Here is a 14048-nt window from a genome sequence, read left to right as displayed (position 1 = left end):
CTCCCTCCTCCCTCTCTCTCTCTCTCTCTCTCTCTCTCTCTCTCTCTCTCTCTCTCTCTCTCTCTCTCTCTCACACACACACACACATACACACCTTCTTACAGTAACCGGAGTTTTAGGTCAAGAGCCTGGCCCCAGCAGTCTCAATATCATCTGCTCACCTTAATAAGCGAATTGAAGAGTAAGCTTTAAAAGCAGAGAGAGAAAATTTAGTCAGCGTCACCACATTGGGTAGAACAGATAAAATATCCAGTGACACCAAGTCTGTCTTCAGGGTACTGACATGTGCTTTTGGAGAGGTCTGCATTGGTGGGCAGTCTTAGTCAAAACGTGGTCTTCTTGACCCTGGTTTTGGCTCTGCGAGAGTGGTCTGAAGATGTCTGAGTCTCGTGCATGCTGAAGAGGATAGATCTGGTCTCTTGAGGATGAACAGTCCTACTCCAGGGTGTGGAGTAATAGATTACCTTACTCCATTATGGGTAATTCTCCTCATTTATTCTAGGAATCTAAGGTGACTAAGGTTTAGGGTCATGGCCTAGCTTTATGTCTTCTACTGAAGTAAAGGGGACAGACAGGTACACGGTGAAGGCAGAGAAGACAGATTTTCAGTTAGCGGTGGCCTAGGTGTGGCCCAGGTGAAGACTCAACTGTGTTTTGTTTGTTTGGTTTGGTTTTTGCCAGAAACAGGTTCTAAGTGTGTGTTTTTGTAGACCTGCCTTGGAGAAGAACCTTTATTTACATTGGTGTTGATTTGGAATTAGTCTCTTAAAAACAAATCAAAACAAAACAAAACGAAAACAACCGTGTGAGGCTCTGTTCCGTGCGGATGGCTCTCGTTTCCCTAGAATCACATCCAAATGTTTCCTCAGTCCAACTTTCATGCGTAAACCACCAGAGCTTGTCTCAGCCAATTGTGTGTGTCCCATGCTACTCAAGCCTCTCTCCCTTTTGTGTTGCGTTTTCAAGGGAAACACAACCTTTCATATAAAACGAGGGTGTTATAGGACATGGTTTTTATCTCTGGAATTGATTCCTCTGTTCTTGTGATTTAATGTTTCTCAATGAACTCACAGCATCATGCATTTTATATCATTCATAACTTGTAAGCTGATAGCTTTTATAAATTTTCAAGCAGGCAAGTTCATTTGTATTATAATATATGGTATTGGTTTTTTTTTTTTTTTTTTTTTGGTTGTTGTTGTTTTTTTTTAAGGCTGAAGCAATATCCAGTTAGTTTTTCGACTTTCTAACACTTATTTACAACAAGCCTTACATTACTGGATCCTTTGAATAGATTTAGGATTTCAAAAATCACCTTAGTTGCCAAGATGACTGTCCCAGCACTTGCTACCAGACCTGGCAACCTGAGTTTGATCCCTGGAGCCCTCATGGTAAAAGGCATGGATTGACCCTTCCAAGGTGACCTCTGACCTCCATATGTATGCTAGGCCACCAGTGCGTTGTCCTGTGCTGCCCTTCCACCCCCAAGAAACATAGACAAATAAACATGAAATAATTAGGCCTGAACTCTGTTGTTATTGAAAAATAAGCTCAACTTCAACAGCTGCAGTAAATTCAATGCCCAGTGATGGTCTGGTGTGTCCGGATTCTCATTTCACCAGTAGCTGTCAGTGCCCTTCAGTCAATGGTGCTTGTGTGTAGAAAAATTGCGAGCGGAGGATAGCAGTGGAATTTGGTAAACAGTTCAGTTCTAAGAGCCCCGTGCTTCCATCAAAAGCATTTTTGGGTTTTCCAGAAATACCCATTTATCTCAGCCATCTCCTCCCTCTATACAGCAGAGCGTTTCCTAAATCCTCCCATCTCTTCTTACCCAACTATTTATCTTTGTGTGCGCGTGCCACGTTTGGGAGTCTCATTAAAGTTGCATCTGTTCTGTTTTAGGAGAAACCCGACGCCAGCCCCACGTCACTTCAGCTGCGGTCCCAGATCGAAGTAAGCACGGCCACGTTCGCCATCTACTTTTGCTTCTGCCTTTTCTCTTGAGTGATGATATTCTGTAGAAATCAGACTCTGCTCTCCCATGCTGACACGAGAACCTTTTCTCTCTTCTAGGAGTCCCTAGGCTTCTGCAGCGCGGTGTCAACACCAGAAGTGGAAAGAAAGTAAGTCGCTCTCCTCCTGCCCCAGACTGAGCTTCTGGGATATCCTCAGGGCTGGAATTGAATGTGATATTCTTCCACATGCTCTGTGTGGTACATCTACCAAGGTGGACTTCGCAGTCCAGCTGGGGATGCCTGAGGCTTTTCAAGAGGGTTATTAATTTTGCATAGCTAGTCGCAAGGGAGTCCCGAATAAATGCCTGGAACTATAGGAAAGGGCAGGTAAGTCAATGGAGGTAGGGTTGCATCTTTGGCTTTAGCTTTTAATAGAGGATGAAAAGCAGGAAGGAAACAGGTACAAGAAACAAAATAAATTCTAAGTAAAGCCGTAGAATTTGAAAGACCTCTGCACCTCATTTTAGGTATGCGGTCCCAAAACAAACACGTGATGTATGTGTAAGAAGCCGATGCGTGCCCATGAACCTGTTCTGTTAAAGGAATTTTTTTTTTTTTTGTTTTCTTGTCCTAACTTAGACTCTGTAATTTCTGCTGTCATACAAGATAACGCTGTGCTTTATATTTTCGGCGTTTCTTTTGGACAACTTAAAAGCCTCTTTAGGTACAGGCTTTCCCTTTTCTGTTTTACTCTGGTATCATCATGCTAGAATGTTCTGCGTGCGATTGCACTGAAGGAAAGAAATTTAAAGAAAGTCCACATCTCTAAGCAGACACTTCCTCTGGCCCAGAGCCACTTGTCCTGTTCTGTGCCAAGGGAGGCAGAGCAGTGGTTTAGGAATGAAGTATTTTAGGAATGAGAAGCACATGCAGGGCAAGCGTGTGTGTGTGTTTTCCAGCCTCCCTCTGCCTAATCCGGCCACGTGTGTGCTGCTGGCAGGGCCAGCGTCTAGGAGTGAATGCCACTTTACCAGAATGCTGCAGTTCTGAACCTAAGGGGCTGAGTAGGCTTGGGGGCAAGACTAAAGACTAATACCATGGAAACCAAAGAGCTAACAGAAAGCAGAGGTCAGAGGCCGTAAGCACACACTGTGTAAGTATGTAAGCATCTCCTGTTTGAAGTTGACTTGTATCTCACTGCGATGCTAGTCACGTCCAGGCTGAAGTGGGCCTAGGGTGTATGCGCATGGTGACTTTGAACTTGGAGGTAGTGAGGTACCGGGAGAGCATTGGGAACCGGGGCTGTGGGTTCCCTTGGCCTACTGTATCACTCGGGTATGAGGTAGGCAGAGGGCTCACGTGCTCTTTCAGAGCCTCTGAGAAAGACCTTCAGGAAAGAAGAAATGCTCTTCCTTCCTAGGGGGAAGTGACTCACACAGTATGGATTAGGCTTGGTTAAGCTGGGTATTTCTTTCCCTCAGTGGTGAGGAGTCATGTTCCCCTGTTAGGATCCTTTCCTTCAAAACATGGTATGTCTCCTGTGGCCAAGGGAGAGACAGACGGACTCCTGAGGTCAGCAAGAAGTCTGCACCACACACACACTGTTTACAACGTCTCCCCTGGACCCCATCTCCCCGTCTGTGTAGTTCAGCCCCTTTTGCTTCTGTTCTTTTAATCGGTTCGGGTTTAAGTATTTCTAAACAGTTTGAAATTTTTTAAAAATATCTTACTCATTTCTCTAGTAATGTTTCTTGAAAGTTACAGCATTCCTTTTTAACTTCAAAACAAAGTCGTTTCAGAGTCGGCATTTGCTGACATGTGTGTGCTCTTTGTTTCTCTGTTTCCTCTGTCTCTCTGTCTCTCTGTCTTTCTTTCTGTCTCTGTCTGTCTCTCTCTCTCCCCCTCTCTCTCTGTCTCTCTCTTTCTCCCTCTCTCTTTCTCTCTCTCTCACACACACACACATACACACATGCACAGACACACACTCACACACATACACAGACACACACGCACACAGACACACACACATACACAGACACACACACGCATACACGTGCACACACTCACACACAGACACACATACATATACACACATGCACACATACACTCACGCACACACACAGACACTCACACACGCACACAGACACATACACACGCACATACACACATACACACACAGACACTCATACAGACACAGACACACACACGTACACACATGCACACACATGCACACACACACACAGACACACTCACACATGCACACAGACACACACACTCACACACACATATACACATACACACACGTACACAGACACAGACATACACATGCACACACACACACTCACACACTCAGACACACACACACACACACACACATAGACACACAGACAGTTACTGAGCTATTGGAGAGTGACACACATCATAACTGAAACCCTTGAGTCCTTCGGCGTTTCTTTTTTTTTTTTTCTTTTTTTCCGGAGCTGGGGACCGAACCCAGGGCCTTGCGCTCGCTAGGCAAGCGCTCTACCGCTGAGCTAAATCCCCAACCCCTCCTTCGGCGTTTCTTAAGGACAAAGACACTCTTGTGACAGAACCACACGGGATTTACCAAGAAGAAGACTTTACAGCGAGTTCTCCTGACTTGCAGCTCTCTCTCCTTGTCCCAGTACTGCCTCATATAGCGTTTTTGTTTGTTTGTTTATTTTTTAATCTAGCACTTAAAAAAATTACATGTGGCATTTTCAAGCATTGTCTGAAAAGGCATTCTTAGCCTCTTGCCATTTTTTTTTTTAACGGAATGGGCTATTTGTCTCATGTTGGGTCTTTCTTGTTTCTTTTCTGCACAGTGCATTACGTCAAGAGGCTCATGACGCCTGCTAATCTCATGATTGGTGGTGATGAATTCTGATGATTTGCTTACCATGGTAACTGTCACTGTCAGGCTTCTTCTGGGAAATCATGCCATTTTTCTTTTCTCCCCTTTGAAACACTCTATGGGGAGAGAATATCTGAGACTCCAGCCCAACTCATCCCTCGTCAAACTTTTACCAGGCTCTTCGATTCAGCAGTTCTTCCTGAGTCAATTTTTAACACAATGACTGTAAAGTAGAAAACACTGATTAGTTGATAATTATTTTGAGATTAAAATGCTTTTAAGAGGCTCCAGGTTTTGTCTTGTCTTGAAAGATGAGCTATCAGTCTGAAATGTCTAAGTTAGCTATAGTTAGGACAGGTTTAATGCACGGTTTACTTTGAAAAGTTACTCATTGGGCTTTAAAGTGCAGGAATGCTCAACTGGAAAATTCCCCGATTCCTCCCACCCGAAGGCTTGCCTGGCATCTTGGCACTTAGTTGCTCACTGAGACTGTGGAAGATGGCCTGGTGAACCAGTTGGTTGTGTCTGGTTAGTGTCCTTTGAGTATGTGCCAACTAAAACACTTCTCTGACTCAGAGAGTTGCTTTACGGGTAGAAATGTTTTCTGCTTTTTATTCCAAACGTAACAAAAAGAGTGGCTCAGGGCCACTTCCAGACTACAACAGCCTTCTACCTCCTGCATCCAGTGTCCTCTAGTGTCTTGGGGACCAGAGCTCCCTCCCTGCTGCCTGAGGTAAAACCTTTGCTAAGACAGGGATCTGACCTGGCTAATGATGTAAGGTCTGTTTCTTAAACAAAACAAAACAAACAAATGAAAGGGGGAAAAAAAAACCAGTACTTTTTCTAGGGTTGCTTTTCACTTAAGAGGGTTTGAAGTCTTGAGTTCCAGGAAGTGAGCTTGGATCAAGGGAGGGAGGTGTGGTGTGTCTGTCATGGAGAGGACGGGAATGAGGAGGATGGTCCTGCCCGGTTTGGCTATAAGCTTCTGGATACTAGGCTGCTTGGCCTGCCCAACAGAGATTCAAAGAGAAAGACAGACAGGGAGGTAGGTCAATGGGAAGAGAGACTGGCTTCTCCCACCCCATCACTTCCTCGACAAATGCCCTCATTCATCCTGGTTTTCATCGAGATGGTTTTTGTTTTGCTCTTGGCACCGGGGATTAGACAGGAGACTTCCTGTGACATGTGCTACAGCAGATCTGTGGCTGAGCTACGTGGCCAGCCACATCCTCCTTCTCTCCTGCCATGTACTTTTACTGAGAAGGCGGTTAAGGGAACACGGAAGCTTTCATTTGAGCCCTTAGTTTTTATGACTGTCCGACTTACCTATTGATGAGATAAAGTACACACTTCATGGCCCCAATCTTGGATCCGTGTCTGTTACCTTGATGGGTGAATGATCCTGAGCTGAGTTTCTTGTTGGCAGCTATTCTTAAAGACTGCTAAGGAGCGAAGACTTTCTTTCCTTTTATTTTCCTTGGCTAGGATGTATTTTTCTATCTATGAGGAACTAGGCTAACTATGACCGTCAGGAAGCCTGACACATACTGACATATGTCCAATTTCAATAGATCTTTTTTTTTTTTTTTTTTTTTTACACGTTGTCGTCGTTCCTGTTGATAGACTTAGGACTGGTTCTGTGACTTAAGTCCTTCAGGAACCCAGGCTGTACTTCTTGTTTCCTTTTGTTCTGTTTCTTTCGTTTTTTAAGGGGAATCACCGGTGGGAGAGCATCATCACAACCTCAAAGCGGGGTCGCCACAACAAGGAGTAAAGCGGGGGAGGGGGTGGCAAAGCAGGCCTTTCAGAAAGTTTGCTCAGAAGCCTCTCCCCACACCATCCCTGTCTCTACTCTGTTTCCTCATTCAGCAGCTCTTTACCAGCACCGACTTGGCATGGAGGGCAGGCAGTCTTCTGGGTGTTAAGATATAGCAACAGATAGCTCACATTGGAAGGGAGAGAGAATAACAGACGGGAAAAATCATGTTTCATAGCTTAAAGCAAAGACTTGGGTGACCGAGGCACTGGCTTTGGCACAGCTGGCTTTGGCAGCAGGTAGACTGAGTGTGCTGTGCTCTGAGAACCTCCTGTGAGGACCCCCACGACGTGCTTCAGCTGTCACGGAAGCCGTGAATCCTACCACACCACTGAGACCCTCTGAAACCCGGAGCCAAAATAAACATCTCCCCCGAAATAAAAGGTAAACAAATGAAAGGAATTAGGCTATCCCATTGCTGGATCGCAAGAAAGCTTTGATAGCCGAACGATAGCCAAACACATTTTTTTTTTGTCCTGAGCAAAGTATTATTCTTTTTTTTTAATTTATTTATTCATTATATATAAGTACACTGTAGCTGTCTTCAGACACACCAGAAGAGGGCATCAAATCCCATTACAGATGGTTGTGAGCCACCATGTGGTTTCTGGGATTTGAACTCAGGACCTCTGGAAGAGCAGTCGGTGCTCTTAACCACTGAGCCATCTCTCCAGCCCAAATAATTGTGAGAATGTTTTTTTTTTCTTCTCTCTTTTTTTTTTTTTTTTTTTTTTCGGGGCTGGGGACCGAACCCAGGACCTTGCGCTTCCTAGGTAAGCGCTCTACCACTGAGCCAAATCCCCAACCCCGCAAAGTATTATTCTTAAGCGAGAGAGTTGTCCTGGGCTGGGAAATTAGTCGCTTCTGCAGAAGCTAATACTTCATTTGTGCTCTCTGTACGTGGATGAGACTGATCTGAAGGCGAGAGCCAGGTGCCTCATTTCCAGGTAATGTCAGGACTGCAAGTCGGAAAGGAACTGTAAGAACCTGTGCTTTCGGGTTTATTATTTCCCAGGATGGTTCTGGACATTCCATACATATTCAGTACCTACCGTCTCTTTCCCGTGATGCTCTCTCCATGACCGGCCCTTACATTTACAGACACAGAAAGGGAAGGACAGAGAGGCCATGACATTGCTCAATGCCACACAGCCACCCAGCGTAAGAACCCAGATTTGATCCCAAATGAAAATGGCTGAGCTTGAGCCCACAGCACTCTGATTCCAAACTGTCTTACAGTCGTTTGACTCCTGCAAATCCAGAGGTCAGAGATCAGAGGTTGTGATGGTAAATCCTCAGTTGTTGTCAATTTGACTGGATGCAGGTCACCATGGAAACACCCCTGGGGGCGGAGCTTCTATAAGGGTGCTTTGGAAAGGTTTAACAGTGGGGAAGACACATTGCAGGTGGCACTGTCCTAGGGGCTGGGATCCCAATTTGAATACCCAGGTGGGTACCAGCATTCATCCCTCCCTCCTCCTAGCCTAGGACACATGCCTAGCCAGTTCAAGCTCCTGCTTTAATGCTTTTCCCACCATGAACTGGATCTTGAACCTTGAGCCAAAATAAATCTTTTCTTCTTTCCTTGATTCTCTTGCCAAGGTGTTTGGTCACAAGAAAGGTAAGAAAGATGGAGCTAGATGGGCCCGTTTGCATCAGATAAAACGTCGTTAAAAACCTACGTTCTGCCGCTCTTGGACACAGGTGCCAGGTCGACTCTCACTGAGAGCTGAGCTGGGCCTCAGTCATTTATTTATCCACCGAGGCAAGAGAGTCTACTAGAATAAATCGCAAAGCTTCACCGTTGGCCGAAATTTATAACTTGCTCCTTGCTAAGTCTTTCGCCTGAGTTGAACATTCGCTGATTTAGTTTCACCTTTTTTTCCATCCCCGTGACTACACTTGAACTGTTTTATGGCCAGAAAAAGTCCAGATATATAGGGGGATGGGAAAGGCAGATAAATAAAGGGGGCCAGGGGCAGCAGAGCAGGTTCTGTGCTCCAGCAGGGGTTGGGATACGCCTGGTGATCGATGAACACCCTGTTCACGAATGCGTGACGTTCAGCATGGCTTTCCTTCCTCGTCTGGTAGCTGAGGACTTTTCCTAATGTGTCAACTTCCTGTCATCCACCTAGTTAACCCTGTCTTCCCTTCACCCTCCACCCCCACCCCCTGCATGCTCAGGAAGCTGTCTACCTCTTTGGCCTTTCTTCTTCTTTCTGTCTTCAGGGAAGCAGCGCCTGCCTGAGTTCTTGCTCAATGTCTGACTGCCCCCTTAGCCCCCTACACTTCTGACTCAGCTTCTCTCCTTCTCTTTGAGCCCAGTATTCCACATTCTGTTTTCCACCCACTCAGTCACCTCATGCCCTGCCACCTGCTCGCCGGGCAGGTCGGTCAGGCTGGCCCTGTCGTGTGGTGTGCTTAGCCTCTGAACTTGCTCCCTGTCCCCGTGGGGGTGTTCTCCTGTGTGAGATACCTTTGCGTTACTGTGACCAACGAGCTGACGGGAACAGTTTGACGAGGAATTTATTTTGGCATAGGATTCAGGGGATTCGGGCCGTCCCAGTGTGGAAAGCACAGCGACAGTGTCAGCTTCTAGCCCTGGCAGCAAAAATAGGAGGCTGCAGCCACATCCTGATAACTGAACAGGAACCAGAGTGCTCGAGCTGGGACTAGGGGGGGTCAGACTGAAGCCTCGAAAGTCTGTCTGCAGCCATGCTTTTTGTCTCAGAGGTTCCATAACCTGTCAACATAACACCGCTAGCCAGGAGTAACATGTTGGAACACACGATTTTACCTGAGCGAGATCCGTCCATGCTCAAGAATTCAACTGTGAGTTTGCCTACCCTGTAAGGTCTTTCTGGGTTATTTCTACACTAGTCATTTTACTGCCTCTTGTCACTTCATGGTTCATGAGATCTTTGAAGGAGATACCACTTTTTTTTAGAGTAGTTCGCTTGCCTAAGGTACCAGAGCTGGACCCAAGCATGCTGGTCCAGTCTCGGTGTCCCTTTGGTCATCAGGTAGGGATGGCCTGTCTGGCTCCAGGCTTGGAGTTTGGATTCAGGCACCAGTTCTGCAATCCCAGGGCTGGTTCCTTGACTAAATGGGATGTAATTATAGTAATTACCTCACTTAGTAAGCTATCTAACACACACAGTAAGTGCTCTGTAATCTTATCTATTGCTATTATGTGTCTAATATGCCTCAGGTTCATGCCCTTGCCCATGGCTCTGGTGATTATGTTCTTGAACCTTCCATGAGCCATCCTGGCAGGAGCTCTAAGGCTTTCTCCTTGGGATCTTCTTGGGGCTCGGAGTTAGAGCCCCGTTTGATACTTGTATACAAGCTCATTGCATGACTTGGGTCTCTGATAGGAGGATGACAATGGATTGTTCTCAGGCATGAAATTACCGTGTAGAAGACCCCTCTTGGTCTGTGTTACCTAGCACGTATCAGTGTCCGAAGGTAGCTTATTGACACGCTTTCTGCCTGCAGTTACTAAAATTACTAAAATGTCACCTTAACAACCAATTTAGTGGGGCCGGAGAGGTGACTCTGTGGTAAAGAGCACTGACTGCTCTTCCAGAGGTCCTGGGTTCAAATCCCAGCAACCACTTGGTGGCTCACAAGCCTCTGTAATGGGATCTGATGCCCTCTTCTGGTGTGTCTGAAGATAGCTACAGTGTACTGATTTATAATAAATAAGTAAGTCTTTAAAACAAATAAAAAACAATTTAGCGGAGAGAATCCCAGCTTTCGCCATCCTCCCATCTGTTTCTAAGGACTGTGTCCCCTCATTCTCCGCCTGATTCCTTTACTCTTCAGGCCTCCACTCATTTTCTTCATCTTCAAGCAGAAACATCACATAAAGGTACGGCATCTAGAAACGTCATGTAAAACGCCATACTTACTCAATTCTTTTAACTCCCCAAAGAAGCTATTTGGTTGGTGAAGTGCTTTTATTTCCTCTTTGGTAATTCTTTTATTGGGCTGTAATTCATATGCCATGCATTCCTTCCATTAAAAGGACAGCAGTTAGGGAATGTAGAACACTCCTGTGTGGCCCTGGGTTCCATGGCTGGCTCTGCACACAGGCAAATAAGGGTGAGGTTCAACTGTTTCTAGTATGTTCGGAGGTTTGCAGACATCACCACAGTAGTATGTAGCTGACTTCCTGTCACTTAACCTACTGTTTTTTCAACAGTTTTACTGCTTGCCCTGTACTTTATGCCCGTACGTATGCCTGTACGGCGTTCTGTGTGTCCATGACTGACTGATATCCCCTTGTATAGTTTTTACTTTTGGTTTCTGTGAAGAATGCTACTCTGGCTGTCCGTGTGCAGGTCTCTGTGTGCACAGACGTGTTCCTGTCTTCGTCAGCTTGGTGAAGGTACGGTACACATACTGTACAGCATATCCACAGAAAGGAAAATAGTGCATCATGTATTCACAGCTAATTGTTGTCCTTAGTGTAGTCACCAATCTTACACCGTTTCCAAAGCCCCAGAAGACACTTCATGCCCATTAGCTGTGACAGTGCTAATTAAAGCAGCCGTTCATGTATTTGTAGATGTGTAAATACATACATATATATATTTGTAGGCATGTAAATATATATATATTTGTAGATGTGTAAATACATATATATATTTGTAGATGTGTAAATACATATATATGTAGATGTGTAAATACATATATATTTGTAGATGTATAAATTCATATATATTTGTAGATATATTTAATATATTTGTAGAAGTGTCACATGAACAGAAAGAAAATGTACTTTTGAAAGAGAATTTATTATATTGATAGTGCAACATTAAGAATAGACCCTTGCTTTCTGATTCTGGTTAACTTTGCATCTGACTCTTTCAGAACATGTAAGAAACCATTCCCCTTGTAGTACAGTATGTCTCCACAGGCATGTTTGTGGGCGTGGCTCTAGGAGGGGGTTGGGGCTCCGAGGACAGGGTCTGTCATCTGGTGTCATGTAGACCTGGCTCCAACATGACCAGGGTCCAGCCCTAGAACTCATTCCTGGATGTGGGAGTTCATGTGTCATTCATCCTTGAAAGTAGAAAGGATTCACTAAAAAGAACAAATCAGGACCCGAGATAGCTAGGAAATCCAGGCCAAGCCGTGTCCTCTGGAGCTGAGACTAATGCATCCTGTCTCTACATCCTGTTTGTGACAGGGATGTGGGGTGGGATGGGCCACCAGTGTTCCCATGAGGGCACAGGCTTCCATGCTCCAGACCTGGGTCTGCCTCTGTGTGAGGAAGTGAGGAAGTCATGTGGGGTGTGCCCTTGTACAGGTTAATCAGTTAATCCTGCCTGTTTGAGATAGGCTGGCCTCTCGGCAGGCTCTCTGTCCTGGGAAGTTGGTCAGCATAGCACCACAGAGAACCAGGACAGGCTATCGTGATTCTGCCCTCCTATAATCAGCTCAGGAGATGAGTGTGCTGGACCAAAAGCCATGTATTAGCGTATGCACTATTTGTTCTTTTGCCTTAATAGGTTTGTTAATTACCATCTACTTGAAAGGCCCAGGGCTCAGGGCAAGGTCCTGTCCAGGAGTTTGAGGGAAGGCTCGCTCCTCTGTGATTCATCCAGGATAGCTCACCGCTCTGGGCTCTCCCTTGTACACATCTACCTTGCTGGGTTGAGAGGCCTCCGGAGGCTCCCCTATCTCAAGTGCCTTCCATTTGCTGACCTCAGCGATGTTGGGGTTGCCTGGGGTTTGCCTGTGTTGTTGTTGGTGTGAGTTTCAGAGCCCAACTGAATGTACACCTAAACTTAAACTCTGCCAGCCTTGCAATCAGAAACAGTGGATTTGAATTTTCTAAGCTTTACACGCCCAGCACAGCACCTAGCTTGTCCTCTCACCTTAAGGGGCTGTGCCCCTCCCAGCAGAGGTCTGTCAGGGGCTCTGTCCTTAGCCTCATGGATGGGGCCATACGCACAGAACCAAGTGAGTGGCCACCACTACTTAAAATTTCATTGTTCCACATGACTTTTAGTCTCCTTTCCAATTTCACCAAGTTGGGAGGGAGAAGCTAAGACACAACAGCCATTTTCCCGGAGCCCGTGTGGCTCAGTGTGCTGAACTCTGGGTTTGTGCATTTGGTGTGTTGGTGTCCACACATGTGCACACCATTGCGTGGCATATTTGAGGGGCTCAACATTCCTGAGTGCAGGGGCTGGGGGATGGACAGCAGCTGTACTGTTCCCCGAGTCAGCTGTTCCTGACGGAGAGGGCTGTTGCTCTCCATTCCCTCTGATCAGTGAGCTCAGCTGGCCCAAGCCCAGCTGGAGGCCACGTGCCTGGGTTGCTTCCTGCGAGGTGGCAGACTGCTGCCATTGAGGGGGACGGGCACTGCAGCCAAGGATGTTTAACACATAGAGGTGGCTGCTGTCTCTCCTGAGAAGTGAAGAGACTATTGGGTCAGTGCTGAAGGAAGGGAAAACATTTCACATTTACATGCAGGCAGAATAAGAGGGGACTCGACTAGAATTTACCAAGCAATCCCTGGGTATCTGTTTTCTTTTTTAGATTTACTTATTTTTTATTTTATGTGCAAGAGTGTTTTGTCTGTATGCATGTAAGCACACAGCATGCTTTTCTGGTGCCTGTGGAGGCTAGAGAAAGGCATAGGATCCCCTAGAATTAGAGTTACAGGTGGTCGTGAGCCATTACCAAACCCAGGTCCTCTACAAGAGCAGTAAGTGCTCTTAACTGCTGAGCCATCTCTCCAGCCCCCACCTTCACCCTGTATGTCTTTTTAATCCTGCTAACAAATCAATAATGTGGATGGGATTTTATAGTTTAGGAAACCAAGGTACAGAAAGGTTAAGTGAGTGCTAAGACCACGAGGCTTGGCCTAGGAAGATCAGAATTCCCTATCCAGGTTCGTTTGGCTGTAGGCAGCAAGGCCTTACCACTTGGAGTTTGAAAGAGTAATATTCCTCGGAAAGACCCATGGTGGACTAGGCAGCTATAAGATTTAGTAAGCACTTACCACATTTCTGGCTTATGCACAAACCTGCCAGATCCTGGTTGTAGGAAGATAGAAACAGATGATGAGAGGCAGCATGAAAAGCATCGTGGAAAAGGGCAGGAAGGATAGGGGGCTTTGGAGGATGGGTATTAAAGGGCTGTATGACGTAGGGCTTCACCGAGGCAGCACGCCCAAGCTATGTTCTTCTGGGATTTGACCTCATGCGTTAGTAGGGGCTGGTTCCACAATCTGAGGGAGGCTTCTCCACTATCCCATGGCATAGCTTGCATTCAGCTGAGCAGTAATGTGGTTCCCAAAAAAGGTTGCATGTAGAGTGGGAGAAGAAGCAAGACAGACTGCAGCCAGCCAAGCCAGAACAGATGGGAGTCCATGGCATCTCTC

At 46.0% G+C, this 14048-nt stretch overlaps 1 protein-coding gene across 3 annotated transcripts in view; it reads left to right on the top strand.

Moving 5' to 3' along the window:
* Nucleotides 1-14048, top strand: part of Sash1 (SAM and SH3 domain containing 1) — a 298706-nt gene that overhangs the window by 204625 nt on the left and 80033 nt on the right. For all 3 annotated transcript variants that reach the window (XM_087575848.1, XM_087575846.1, NM_001427579.1), the window contains 2 exon segments: nucleotides 1903-1953; nucleotides 2074-2123. In XM_087575848.1, coding sequence (XP_087431974.1) covers nucleotides 1903-1953; nucleotides 2074-2123 — 101 coding nt within the window.

This window comes from Rattus norvegicus, chromosome 1, assembly GCF_021556685.1.
Source record: "Rattus norvegicus strain SHRSP/BbbUtx chromosome 1, alternate assembly SHRSP_T2T, whole genome shotgun sequence".
Lineage (NCBI taxonomy): Eukaryota > Metazoa > Chordata > Mammalia > Rodentia > Muridae > Rattus > Rattus norvegicus.
This window is presented reverse-complemented; position numbering and strand designations above follow the sequence as displayed.